We start from the raw sequence: 14428 nt of genomic DNA on the forward strand, positions 1-14428 counted from the left end.
CAGGACCTTGTCCAGGCGGGTCTTGAATATCTCCAGAGAAGGAGACTCCACAACCTCCCTGGGCAGCCTGTTCCAGTGCTCCATCACCCTGAGAATGAAGAAGTTCTTCCTCATGTTCAGATGGAACTTCCTAGGCTTCAGTTTGTGCCCACTGCCCCTTGTCCTGTCACTGGGCACCACTGAAAAGAGCTTGGCCCCATCCTCCTGACACCCGCCCTTGAGATATTTGTAAGCATTTATTAGGTCCCCTCACAGCCTTCTCTTCTTCAGGCTGAAGAAGCCCAGCTCCCTCAGCCTCTCCTCGTAGAAGAGATGCTCCAATCCCCTCACCATCCTCGTAGCCCTCCGCTGGACAATCTCCAGCAGCTCCTCGTCTTTCTTGAAGTGAGGAGCCCAGAACTGGACAGAGTACTCCAGATGAGGCCTCACTAGGGCAGTGTAGAGGGGAAGGAGAACCTCCCTCGACCTGCTGGCCACACTCCTCCTAATGCATCCCAGGATCCCATTAGCTTTCTTGGCAGCCAGGGCACACTGCTGGCTCATGGTCAACCTGTCATCCACCAGGACACCCAGGTCCCTCTCCACAGAGCTGCTCTCCAGCAGGTCTGCCCCAAGCCTGTACTGGTGCATGGGGTTGTTCCTTCCCAGGTGCAGGACCCTGCATTTGCCTTTGTTGAACCTCATCAGGTTCCTCTCTGCTGAACTTAATTATAATAATTATGTGCTTCCTTTCTCCTACAGAAGTGCAAGGGACAAGGCTCCAAAGTAATCAGGGGAAATGTTGGTTATGTGGAACTAGTGAGATATTTTTAAAGTTTCTAGAAATGGTTTCCTAGGAGAAGACTATAAACTTTCATCTAAAACTAATATTATTTTAGAGGCAAAAATCAGCAACAAAAAAACCCAAAACAAGACCGATAAAGGGATTAGAAATATAGCACTGAAACACATCCAAGTTTTTTCATAAAACACAGAATAGCTGAAGTGTTATAACGTTCTAAGCAATATGTAATTCACCTAAAAAGTCATAACTCCTGTGCTATAAGAAGTTGGAAAAAATAGACTTACGAGTAAAATCACAGAAGAAATTGCTTTAAAATATCCCATGGAGTGGTTTTATTAATGATTTCCTTGTTACATATGTGAAAGCGGAAACAGGCAGCCTGTTGCAGGAGAAAGCAAAATAAATATCGTCCAAAGAAGTTTTTTCCCAAACAGAATGAACTTTCAACTTCAGTTCCCAGAACATGAGAATTCCCATTTAAAATAAACAACAAGAACCTCTTGAAAACATATCCACACTAAAGAAGAAACTCAGGGTCATTGATCCTTAGAATGACCTGACCTTAGAAAGACCATAGAATGGCCTGACAATGGGATCTGGGAAACCTGGCTTTGTGCTCCTATTCCTGAATTACTGCTTATCAATACAAGACATTTCACATAAAGTAGAGCAAGTTCTGGCCCATGACACAAACTACTAAAGTACTAAAAGTAATTTCAGTTATGTTGTTCTATACAGCAAATACATACAGCTAAGCTAATTAGATTTTTTAATATGAGATTATAACTTTTTCAAATAGAGATATCAGACTGATATAATAGAGTCTTATGAGACGTTTTTCTTGGTACTAGAGAAGAACATTTCATTAAAACCCTAGAATCATGTATGAAATAATTAAGACAGAGATTGATAAAAATGTAACTTATGACTACAGAATGTCTAGGGACATCGTTATGTCTGGAATTCCCCCTTGCTTCCTAAATGCATAATTCTGGAAAGTAGTGTTTCCCAAAGAAAAGGAATTGGAAGGTCATGTCAGGTAATCAGATAAGATGATCTCCCACTGTAATGCCATGGTTGAAAGATTACAAACCCCAGAAATATAAATCAGAATTTCAGCGGGAATATAGGGATTTAATATGAAGAAATTCGAGTTAAATCCAAAAGTGAAATAAAAGATTTTTTTTTAAGTGAAAGGAAACCACTAGAATAATTGCAGTGAAATTTCTCACAACTGGAATTTTAAAAATCAACGTTTGTGGTTCTCTTTCGCAAAAGTATCACAAATACACAAGGTACACAGAAATGCACTTATGAAAATCATAGTGCCTGGCTTATATCAAAGATCAAAAAGTGGGTCACAAGTCCCTGTTGTTCTTATAATCATGAGTTCATGTAATTGCTGGGGCAAGCAATTCTTTGGCTGTATAATTATTAGGAATGTTCCAACTCAGCTCATAGAATCACAGAATCACAGAATAGTAGGGGTTGGAAGGGACCTCTGTGGGTCATCTAGTCCAACCCCCCCGCCGAAGCAGGGTCACCTACAGCAGGCTGCACAGGACCTTGTCCAGGCGGGTCTTGAATATCTCCAGAGAAGGAGACTCCACAACCTCCCTGGGCAGCCTGTTCCAGTGCTCCGTCACCCTCAGAGAGAAGAAGTTCCTCCTCATGTTCAGACGGAACTTCCTGTGCCTCAGTTTGTGCCCATTACCCCTTGTCCTGTCACTGGGCACCACTGAAAAGAGCTTGGCCCCATCCTCCTGACACCCACCCTTCAGATATTTGTAGGCATTTATAAGGTCCCCTCGCAGCCTTCTCTTCTTCAGGCTGAACAAGCCCAGTTCCCTCAACCTCTCCTCGTAGTGGAGATGCTCCAGTCCCCTCACCATCCTTGTAGCCCTCCGCTGGACTCTCTCCAGTAGCCCTTCATCTTTCTTGAACTGGGGAGCCTAGAACTGGACACAATACTCCAGATGAGGCCTCACCAGGGCAGTGTAGAGGGGAAGGAGAACCTCCCTTGTCCTGCTGGCCACACTCTTCTTGATGCACCCCAGGATCCCGTTGGCCTTCTTGGCAGCCAGGGCACACTGCTGGCTCATAGTTAACCTGTCGTCCACCAGGACACCCAGGTCCCTCTCTGCAGAGCTGCTCTCCAGCAGGTCCACCCCAAGCCTGTACTGGTGCATGAGGTTGTTCCTCCCCAGGTGCAGGACCCTGCACTAAATGAATGATGGAAGTATTATAAAATGCATTAGAGTGGAAGAGGTAAAAAGCTGTAAAGTAAAAGAAAATATATCCAGTTTTTGCAGTGGAGAACATGGGATCTAGTCTTTTTATGACAATTATTCTTAAACCACTGTAACTCTTGTGATACAATAACATATATTTAATTAAATCATAGATTAGCTATTATAGTACTTACAATTTTCACTTTCAGCTCTAAGTGTATACATCATTACCAATTGAAGTGAGTTTTTCATATTCCTTTATTAAGACATCAAATCCTTACTTGTCAGTCTCTTCTCCAACCATGAACAGCACAAGAAGTGTTACCATCCCTCCAGAACTGTGGACTGAACTGTGTTAATGGTACTAGTAAAGGAGGTTTATTGGTAGTATCTTTTTGTGGAGGAATATGACCTGTGTTATCTTAGCTGAACATTACCAATTAATAGTAAAAGTGGCAATAGGCCCATCAAGGACAAGGACGAGGGGCAACAGGCACAAACTCAAGCAGAGGAAGTTCCAGCTGAACATGAGGAAGAACTTCTTCACTCTGAGGGTGATGGAGCACTGGAACAGGTCGCCCAGGGAGGTTGTGGATTCTTCTTCTCTGGAGATATTCAAGACCCGCCTGGACAAGGTCCTGTGCAGCCTGCTGTAGGTGACCCTGCTTCGGCAGGGGGGGTTGGACTAGATGATCCCCAGAGATCCCTTCCAACCCCTACCATTCTGTGATTCTGTGGTCACTTCAACCTGAATTTGACTGAGCAAAAAGTGAAACAGCTGTGACCAAGAGGTGAGGATCTTATAATTTAACAGTATTTCATTACAACAGGAAATAGTATAATGGAATATCTAGTAATATAAACTCTTATCCTAACTCATTATGTATAAAGAAGTCAGCAAAAGATTAGGCAAAGACAAACTGATAAATTGTTGCCACTATTCTCATGTGTTTTCTGACAATTTCAGGTCAGATCAGAGTTGTCATGTAAATTAAAAGTATCTTCCTCATTTCCATCAAGTCATCTCCATTGTCACAAAAATTGTCAGAATTACGTAGCTTCATTCTAAGAACCAAATTGTTGCAAAGTATGGATGCAAGGGAAGCTGTGCCTTCAGGTTAACAGGGCCTCCTGTGGCTGTGGGAGCTGGGTGTGATACAGCCCAAGGAGCCAGACCTTAGCACGTGCAGTCAGTCTCGTTCAGGCAGCCACAGCAAACTCATAGAATCATAGAATACTTTGGGTTGGAAGGGATCTTTAGAGGTCATCTAGCCCACCCCCCCTGAGGTTAGCAGGGATATCTTCAACTAGACCAGGTTGCTCAGAGCCCAGTCCAACCTGGCCTTGAATGTTTCCAGGGATGGGGCCTCCAATACATCTCTGGGCAATCTGTTCCAGTGTTTCACCACCCTCATGGTAAAAAATTTCTTCCTTATATCTAGTCTAAATGTACCCTGTTTTAGTTTAAAGCCATTGCTCCTTGTCCTATCGCAACAAGCCCTGCTGAAAATATTTTCCCCATCTTTCCTTTGGGCCCCCTTCAGGTACTGAAAGGCTGCAACAAGGTCTCCCCGCAGCCTTCTCTTCTTGGGTGATCTGCATGAGTGCTTGAGGCTGGATTGGAAATGTGCTGTTGAGGTGAATCTCCCAGTGGACCCGTTTACTGTGCTTTGGGTTCCGGACCAAAAAAGAGGTCTGACTGGTCCCACAAGCCAGGAAATGGATTTCCTTGAGATAAGGCTAAACTAGATAGTGTGATCTGGAAGTGCTCTTAATGTACTTCTACCCGCAGCGGGCCATGAGCCCATAGGAGCAGGCCAGGCGGGTCTCCTGACATTGCACACAGTGTGAACACCAGGCTGCAAATTCACTGCTGTTCCGCCTGCAGCACTGTTTGTTGATGGACACGTAGGGTTAGGAGCTGCCTATCAAGCAGAGGTTTCTACTCATAATAACCAGTTGTGGTGTAGATTCAGAAGGCACCATATCCATAGGTTACGGAGAAGTGGCATCTTGTTCTAGGAGAACCCTGTAGAGTAGCTCTCTTTGCAAGTAACACTACACAATTAGGGCAAATCCTGCTCACATCAAATTTTGTATGAAAAGTTTTGCCTGGATCTATAGGTTTGACTGTGTTGCAGTGTGATGTTGCCCATCAAATCTGGCTGCTCAGAGTAGTGCTTACCTAGCAGTCTCTGCCAGAAAATTGAAAAAAAAACCAAGAGTTAAAAAATCTGATAAGATTTTAATTTGTATTTTTTACTTTACAATAGGTAAGTTTCTTTTTTATGATGTACCTAGATTGGTGTGTTAATCCTATGGGGGAAAATGCATATTACTTCTGTAAATGGTGAGCAGCTGTGGCTTTTGCAGTGTGTGACTGCTGCACAGAAGCATGCATTATCCAAATAGATAGTCACCTCTGTGATTTAGTTCAGTGCATCCACACTAGACATGGTGTAGGGTACACTGAAAAAAAAAGAAATGAAGTATATAAACATCTCTCTCCCTGATTTTTTGCTCCTGTTTGCTTACACAAAATTTTGAATCTTTAGTCTCTGCATGACTTCCTGATAGCAAAGGTGCCACAAGGAAAAACAATTCACTGGAATTGCAAGAATTCTCCCAGAACTTAGTTCATAAAAAGGGCAATCGTCTGTTTTTTCAAATAAAATGTAAGTGCGCTGGCTACCTCTCATCCCTTCCACATAAAAAAAAAAGAATATAAGAACTGCAACCATCTCTGATTATGAAAAAGAACATTTATTTGATAAAACAGACTCATAAATTTACACACTAGTTAATTTGAAATTCCTTTGAGTATCATTATATAGGAATGTTCCACTCAGCTGAATCAGAGCTCTGTTCTCCCCACTTTCAGAAATGGCTCACATATGTGCACACTGCTAGATAGGAATTTTATGTTTCAAAGGTCAAATTCGCATGAAAACAAAATTGGAACATGTGGGATGCATTGAATCCTGGCAGCACCCTATTTTCTGTAGCATTAAAACAGAAGCACATAATGTCAGAATATAATAAAAAATTGATTTAAAAGCACTGCTGCCAACTAGGAGGTGTGTTACAGACATTCAAGAGCAAGGGCCCAGCACTAGAAATAAAGCAAGCTTCATTCTCAGTAACTGGATAGCAGAAGGATTATGAAAAACCCTAGCGTAGTCCCTAGTGCATGAACATTTGGGCTGGATCCAATTGCAATATAAATAACTTTCGCAACTTGGGCTCTGTCTGTTTGAACTAAAATGTGGAAAGTAGAGATGCAATGTCTTTTTTTTTGACAAGTTCTTACAAACACTGTCAGATCCACTAGCTCCCGCTAAAGAGAGTCTTGAGGTGTCAGTTGTATGTTTCAGTATCAAATATACATGCTTCCCAGTACATGAGGTGTATATATTTGGAAGCCAAGATTTATTTTTTGGGTGCCCATTAGGTCGTTTAATGAATGTCTTGAACAAATGGTACAGAATAGATACTGGAATTCCATCCTTTTGCTGTCTTGACTCACCTCTTTATTTCTTGTTTCAGTGGTGTTTTTCTAGTTCACTGTTTTTCTGACAGTGATAAGCTTGTCTACAAGAACAATACAGGAAATAAATTAGACCTCATCATAGAACAGCACTAATCCTTCTTGAAATGAATTCCCTGGAGGACAGTTTAGTGTCACACCTTAGAAAAAATAACCGCTCCACTGTGCAACTCAAAAACGAAACAGAAGTCTTTTTCTCTAAGCTAAGAAATACAGAAACTTTGAGGATTACTATAAAGCTCTACAAAAATGCTTTTCAGTGAGACATCTGGTATTAACTAAGCATGTGAGGCTAAAATTCGATCCTTCACCTGCAGCGACCCTGTGAAAGAATGTGTTACCCGTGGGAGGAAGAGACAGATGACTTCAGGTCACCCTGACGCTCTTTTTGGTCAGGGCTCGTCTAAGAGCAGGTAGTAGGTATACTGGATACTGGACCATAAGGAATCATTTACTTGTTTGGTAACCTCCCATTCAGCTTCCATCACAGTGGCTTACAGGGTATTTCACAGGCCACCGCAGCTGAGGATCTCCTCAAGAAAAGCCTTATAATGCAACATCTTATCTGTATATCCACCTCTCAGCTCTGGCACCTCTGGCAGGTTTCAGGGGGAGGCTTGGGCAGGGAAAGCTTTCGCTGCTCTGTGCAACTTCTGCTCTTGAAGTGTTCTCCTACAAACAGCTGAAGGTTGGATTATGGTTTGTGGGGACACTGAGGACCAATAGTTATTCCTTTGATAATAGATAGTACTAAATAGGAAGATGACTACATTTGCCTGGACTCTCAGTATTTCCTAGTAATGTGAAAATCTCAGGCTAATTGTAAGAAAATGATTGCAGGAGGAACTGAGAAACCGAGCATGTTGTAAAAGATCAAGAATATCTACCATTCATCCCACTGCAGAGGGGCATTTCCCAGCACTGTGTACCAGACTTAAGCGCTACAATCTTCAAGTACTTAAGATTGTAATGTGTAAGAGTTTATAGCTAGAGTTTGGGGGTGGGGTGGGGTGGAGTGGAGGCAAAAAGTTAAAGGGCACTGCCAATATCTTGGCTCTTTGCATTAGCAGGGAAGGTATGATATAAGCCTCAGGTCATCTGAAGAAGAATAACACTACTAAAGAGACTAGCTCTCTCTTTAGTTTGCTTTTCCAAACCAGACCAGATGAAAACAAGAAACTCCCCTCTCTGATCAATGAGGGAGAAATTTTCTCCTGGCTGAACACCGCAATCAGTTTAACCCAATCAGCATGACCCACTAATTTAAAGCTAAGAGCTTCCATGCACCATGCCTATGTCCTGACTCAAATTGGCCGGTCTCCAGTGCTTTGGAAGAAAGAGGAATGGAAAATAAATTCAGAAGCCAAATGTTACTTGAAGAGGGAAAGCATTATAAGCTCAATCTAAGCCTTAGCCTTTGGATTCAGAGTTCCCACCTCTCCAAATCCATCAAACTTGAGGATAGTTTGGGCTCTAATACATTTACATAAATAGCACACGTGTCCGGACTTAGCATGAGAGTATCATAGCCGTATATAAAAAGCACAGATTGGAGTGATCTCTCGCTAGAGATTGTACCTTCAGCATTTCACCTAAAAGCAGTCATTGTAATGACTGCACACACTCCTCCTGGAAGGTAAAGGAAGTCAGTACTCTTGTTTCCTTCCTTTTTAATGAGTTTGATATGTTGTCTCTTTTCACCTACCCCAGCTCAAGTGTCATTTGGGATGTGTGTGATTCATACTTCCACCTCTCTTCTAGTTAGAATGCTCCCTCTGCAGGCACAGACATTTCTATAGCTTTTCCAAGTGGGAAATCAACTACAATGAAGAGTTTTTATCATTAATATTTTTATAATTAATTTTTATTTTTTCAACAAATAGAATTTCTTCTTGGCTCTGTTGTTGATATATTGGATGATCAATAGCTTATCAGAACTTTTCTTTATTTTGCACTTGCCTGCACAGGCGTAGGTTTCAGGACATTTGCTAGACCTGATTCAGAATTTTCTGCATCTATAACTTATCAGTTATAGATTTCTTTTTTCTTTTCAGACTGATGGGAGTTTTCTAGTGATCACGTGCTGAATGTGTGTCTGTTCCCTCATTTGCACATTTATGGACTGAGGAAAATGAAACTGCCTCTTATGCCCCCGTGCCTTCCCCCTGACAGTAACATTCCCTGACCCCCGTCTCCTTCACCAGGCTTGCCTGCAGCCTGAGAGGCTGCACCGGGCTCGGTGATGCCCGCATCCCCCTGGCCAGCCAGCTGCTGCCTCCTCCCTGCCCGCTGCTCCAGGGATGTGCCCCTTCGGGGCTTGTTTTCCCCACTAAAAGCATAAATTGAATCTCTTTCTTTTACCCAGCCTCCATTTATCCCCAAAACTGTCAAAAATGAATATGCTCAAGGCCTCTACATTGCTGATGAGTTTGGCTGAAACCAACTGATAGGTTCAAAATATACTGGGAGAAAAAGAGGACTGACACAGACAAGCAGAAACACAGGCAGAGTATCACTTAAGCTTCGTTTCCTTAAGAAATCAAGCTGAACATATACGCATTAAGGCTTTTTAAGAAAACAAAGAAAGGTCGGTTCTTTTTGTTCTTGTATATAAATGCTATTAAAATTCATTTAGTTTTCATAAACATATTAGTTTGACAGTTCCGGAAATTAAATGTCTCTAGTTTCAGCACCAGCACAGTATCAGGGAAGGGCAAAATCACTGTTGGGTCCTACTGGTAAGCTCCCTGTCCATCCTGGCAAGCCCCTCCAGAACATGGTGGATAAACGGTGTTGTTTCCAGATGAGTTTGCTTCTCTTTTTCTTCTGTAGCTGAAAAGTTTGCAAATTAGGGTCCTATCTCTGTTGGTGATTTTGATCACATGGACCTTTGCTTGGGAAAGAATGTTCTTCACCTAGAGCTTAAATAATGTGGGTGCCTGCATTTGGGGCTTTTTTTTTTTACATATATCTTTCTATAAAGCAATCATTTATGTATGTAACAATTGTTTTGTTTTAAAACTCAGTAGTTTGACTGACTGCTTCCTAAGTGGATGAAAGATGTAACAGTTAATAGGTGATAAATCACTGACATTTCTGTGACTGTTTTCAGGGGGACCGTGGAATGAGAGGGTATCCAGGGCCCCCAGGGCCACGGGGAAGCGGAACGGTTGGTCCCAAGGTTGGTATGATGCCATGTTGAAGTTTTTGTGCTCTTTTGTGATGCTGGCTGGCAGACTCTCATCTCTCAGACACCCAGATATCTTCATCAGTTATTGATTTACATTGATGCAACCGTAGGAGAATTCAAGAGTAAAAACATGGGCACTGAACATAAACTTGTACCAACCAGATTAGGAAGGAATACTGACTGGATGAAAACTGCGTTTGCAGCTAAAATTTATGAGATTACAGCTGGAAATTGAACAGAACTATCAGGCTGATAAATCAGTTAAATGATGTGTTTCTTCTGTTTGTATCTCTTCTATTGCTGAGAGATTCATTTGTGGTGGAAAATACATTAAATATGAATTTCAAGTTTGTAATTTTTGCTCAATGCAATTGAGTCCAATTAATTTCGTTAGTAAAACCAGTAGGAAAGAAACATGAAAACAAAAAGTTAATTCTATAAGCAGCCAGCATGCAACATCTGGGCAATTTTTTCCACCCTCTACTAAAGTGATTTATAATTAAGAAGGACGTACTGGTAAGAAAAGGAATTCAATGCATACCTGGATCTCTTTATTATAGGTGTATCCATCAGCTATTTTCACAAAGGCAATGAGGACAAACATTGTATATATTTCTCCACTTTAACTTCAGTTAAAAATAGATATGCCTGTGTAACTTTTTCTGTGATTTCCTTAGTCGAGATATTAAGAGAAGTCTCCACTGCCATTGTGAATAAGCTAGTACCTGAACGGAGAAACATTGCTACTACCAACCTGTTACAGAAATGCAATGAGTGACAGAGCATGAATATTTTCTCAGGATGCATGTCTGACCTGGCCTTGCTTTCTGAAAACTGCAGCAATTTCAGTCCCTTGGTAAACCATACAGACACAGTCTGTGTAAAAAAAGTTAGTTTGGACTGAGTGTCAAAATCCTACAAATGTGTGACGCTGTGTGCTGCTTCCACACAGCCTTTGAGGATGAAAAATCTGTTCTCTGTGGGGAAACCATATTTTGTTTTCAAGGGTGAGGACCTGCTTGTAGCATCTAGTTCTTGAGATAAGCTGTTTAGCAGAACATTTTGTGTGAATCCCTGCTTATAGATGTATAGATTAACAGTATTTTTCACAAGAGATTCTGTCAAAGTTTGTGGCAATTTTTTTGTCTACACAGGTAAGAATGATAACTTTTCAAACATCACTAATATCTAGAAGTTAAATATTTAGAGCTATATATTTCTATTTAATAATTTTGATATACTTCTGCCTAAGTATTCAACATATACAAAAGGTAGGTAATTTACATACCACTGACTGAATTCCATTTACTGTATTGGAGCACAATGATGATTTATTATAAGACGGTAATCAAAAATCCAACCTGAACTGTACAGAAATCTTTATGAAACTTGTCAAATTTCAAGAGCTTTTTTCAACTAAAAATAAAGGAAAAAAAAAAAAGAAAACCAAACACTTAATGTTGATGTAATCAGAGGGATATGCTTCACTTTGTTACTTTGAAATGCTAGATTAGCCTGCTCCAAAGCACAAGGGCTTTACCTGGCTCTGACTGTATCGACACAAAGCAGCAGGTGCTGCTTTGGCTTTTCTCTCCTCCCCTCCCACTTAGGGTTTTCTGAATGACTGGTGCTCCCAGAGTCTGTGGCACTGCAGGGGCTTGGCATAGGTACAGGGTGCACAAGAACTAGCTAACACGCCTGGCAGATTTACTCGCGCTGGGTTTTATTGCTCGGGTCCTTTGTGCCTCCACTGCTGTGCTTCCCTTGTGTGCAGTGGTTGCACGAAGCTGTTGTATAAAGATGGTTTCTGTTGGTTTCTATGTGGGAGAAACTGGGTAAAATATCACACTGTGTCAAGGACAAATTTTATTCTGTAATTATTTTCATCTCATTTGTTCCTTTGCTTTCCTGGGAACTTGCCAAGCATAGTTACTAAGGCCCACAGTGAGAAGCTGTAAACCAAAGAAGAATCAGAACTAGAGTCTTTGACATGGTTTTACTTTTTGCTTGAAGTGACTTTGAGATGAAGATGACTTCCTTAGTGTTACCAGGAATAGAGTTTACCTCCTAATTCTTCTTTTTTTGCCCTACTGACTATTATAGGGTATTATGGGACAGAAAGGCTTGCCTGGTCCGCCTGGCCCCCCTGGTGACAGCATACAAGGAAGCAAGGTAATCCAGTTTAATGTGATATCTGACCAGTTTCTTCTCAAAACTGTCTCTTAAGGAGATTCATTGTCTGTTTTTCACTTTGCCACTGAGTCAGTGGACTCCTGCAAATATTCGTTGTGTATTTTATCTTCTTGTTCATAAGGTATATGGTATTTACTTTAACTGTTGAGTTTTCAGTATTGGTGGCACCCGATTGCTCTCCTATTATTCTTGTCGTTATATTTAATGTGGAAAAAAAGTCTCATGTCTGCCACATCTTACTGATTTACTTAGATTCAAAGACACTCCAAAGAAAACATCCAAGGTTTACTCTGGATGCCCTTGTAAAAGACAGTAACAGAGATCTACCATGTCAAAATAAGTCAAACAACACATATAGGAATGTATAAGAAATTAGCCAGTCTCCCACATACTCTTAATCAGGGTTTTACTCACCCAGTTCCAGCCATAACCACAACTTCTCTCCTTATAAGGAGAAACACAAACGTGGTAATGCGTTCTGAATATTCAAAGTTAATAAATCACCTTGTCATAAATGTGTAGAAGAAAATTATTAGAACTGGAGGCTTTAATGGAGAACAACACAAGTTTCTCCTATTTCTCTTAAATCAGTGTGCTTAAAGTTGAGCATATGATTATTTCCCCAGATCAGGATCATGCTCAGCTCTTCAGCTCTAGGTTATCAAACCACCAGTGATTCAGTAAGAGGGGCACTGTTTTAGTTGGGTTGGGAAAGATACCTCTCTATACTGCGGTTGGCTATAGACACTAAAGCCACCAGGGAATTCATTGACAAAATAGGTTTTCGTTGGAAAATAATGACATGCTGAAACAAAACACAACAAAAAAATCATTAAAATGTACCTTGCTGGCAAAATGTTTCAGAGGAGAACCTTACTTTGGTTCAGCACAGAATTACTTCATACAAGCTTTACCAGAAAAGCGCTGATTCCTTCTGAATTTGTTTTGTTCAGTACTTGCTCTAATTCCAGCTTCAATGTCTTCTATTTTTATATTTATGTTCAATCATTTCCCTTTTTATACTGCAGAGAGCCCTTCCTTTTTTCACTGTGAAGTGTTTCATAGCATAAAAACATACTTTACTGTGTTCTTTTTTTGCTCCTTATTGCATAACTGTCTTTAACAGATTCTGGTTTATCTCATCTCAGGACTTTCCTAGACAGAGATCTCTACATGGTTAGAGAAAAATTTCTGCCATCTCCGTATGGCTTTCTGGTATAGGAAAACTATTTCCTGCCTGGCTTTAATAGACATTTCTGATGTGTTTCCAGAATCTAATACTTGGGATGTATCTTCGTTGATTCTATGGGTATGTGAGGTTATTTATATAAGTGCAATTGCCATTCTGAACAGAAATGTTTCAGCAATCAAAGGCATCTGGTGACACATGAAAATATATACAGATTATGTAATATTTTTATGTTCCTGACAAAAGATAAAGGTTAGTCAAAATACACTCAGTGTGCACATATGCATCTATCTACCTATCTGTCTGTCTAGCTATGTATAGATACACACAGAGTTTTGGATATTACGTTGGCACTGCTATGAATAAATATCTAAAGCATATTTTAGAAGTGTAGAGAACTCAGTTTCGTCGTGGAAGTTTTCCAGTGGAAGAACACGGTCCACTGACACACACTGTCAGACAAAGTCATGTTTGTGATATAAGGCTGTGGAATGCAGGGATGCAGGAAAGTAACACGTGCTCTGGCTGTGGAAGGTCGTTGTCTTTGGGTTTGAAACCAAAACTGTAATGATGTGGTAGATCCAACTCAGCTGGTGTTGTCTCTGAAGCATTCCACGAGTTGCGTAGCCACAGTCTTGTCATTTAAATTCTCTTCCCTTACCAACTACTTTTTTTGATTATGATTATTTTTATATAATTCTTAAGAACAACTTCCTTCTGAACAACTTTGGCAACTGTCTTGCTCCTGTAGTACCTGTTTCCTCCGTACGGTGATGCTTGTTGCACTTCTATCTGTCTCTTCTGTCCTTTTATCTCTTCACAGCCATGTCAAGCTTCATTCTTTTTGGCCACTTCATCAGCTTAAAGCTACTGTATTCCTGCATTTGAACTATCAATATCACTCCAAGTATTTTTTTTTATATACATACAGCTTAGTCTGCATATGGTAAGAATGGAATGTCAAAAATGAGATGGTTTTGGAATAACTTTATGTTGATAGCTACATTCACAGGTCTTCTCTTTTTTATGCTTGGTTTCCTTTCAAAACCACAGTCTAGACATTCTCAGATCTGAACTTAGTTCATAGAATGACATTTTTACATAGAAGTCTGCTTATTGATCAGTAATCTAGCAGGATATTAGGGTCAGGGATCCAAGGGTCTGCATTTTTACGTGCATACCACTTTGTTTTTTATGATAAGACTGATGGTCAAGTTCAAATTTAATTATGTATGTGGATTGAACTGGCAAAGCAATAAATATTTTTAAATTAATACAGCATACTTCTTGATTT

General features: G+C 40.6%; 1 protein-coding gene across 2 annotated transcripts in view; it reads left to right on the forward strand.

Annotated features, from left to right (window-relative positions):
• COL28A1 (collagen type XXVIII alpha 1 chain) overlaps positions 1 to 14428 on the forward strand; it is a 79578-nt gene that overhangs the window by 52168 nt on the left and 12982 nt on the right. For both annotated transcript variants that reach the window (XM_075419297.1, XM_075419295.1), the window contains exons 26-27: positions 9675 to 9743; positions 11856 to 11924. In XM_075419297.1, coding sequence (XP_075275412.1) covers positions 9675 to 9743; positions 11856 to 11924 — 138 coding nt within the window. The remainder of the gene's footprint in view (positions 1 to 9674; positions 9744 to 11855; positions 11925 to 14428) is intronic.

The sequence above is a fragment of the Opisthocomus hoazin genome, chromosome 4 (genome assembly GCF_030867145.1).
Source record: "Opisthocomus hoazin isolate bOpiHoa1 chromosome 4, bOpiHoa1.hap1, whole genome shotgun sequence".
Taxonomy (NCBI): Eukaryota; Metazoa; Chordata; class Aves; order Opisthocomiformes; family Opisthocomidae; genus Opisthocomus; species Opisthocomus hoazin.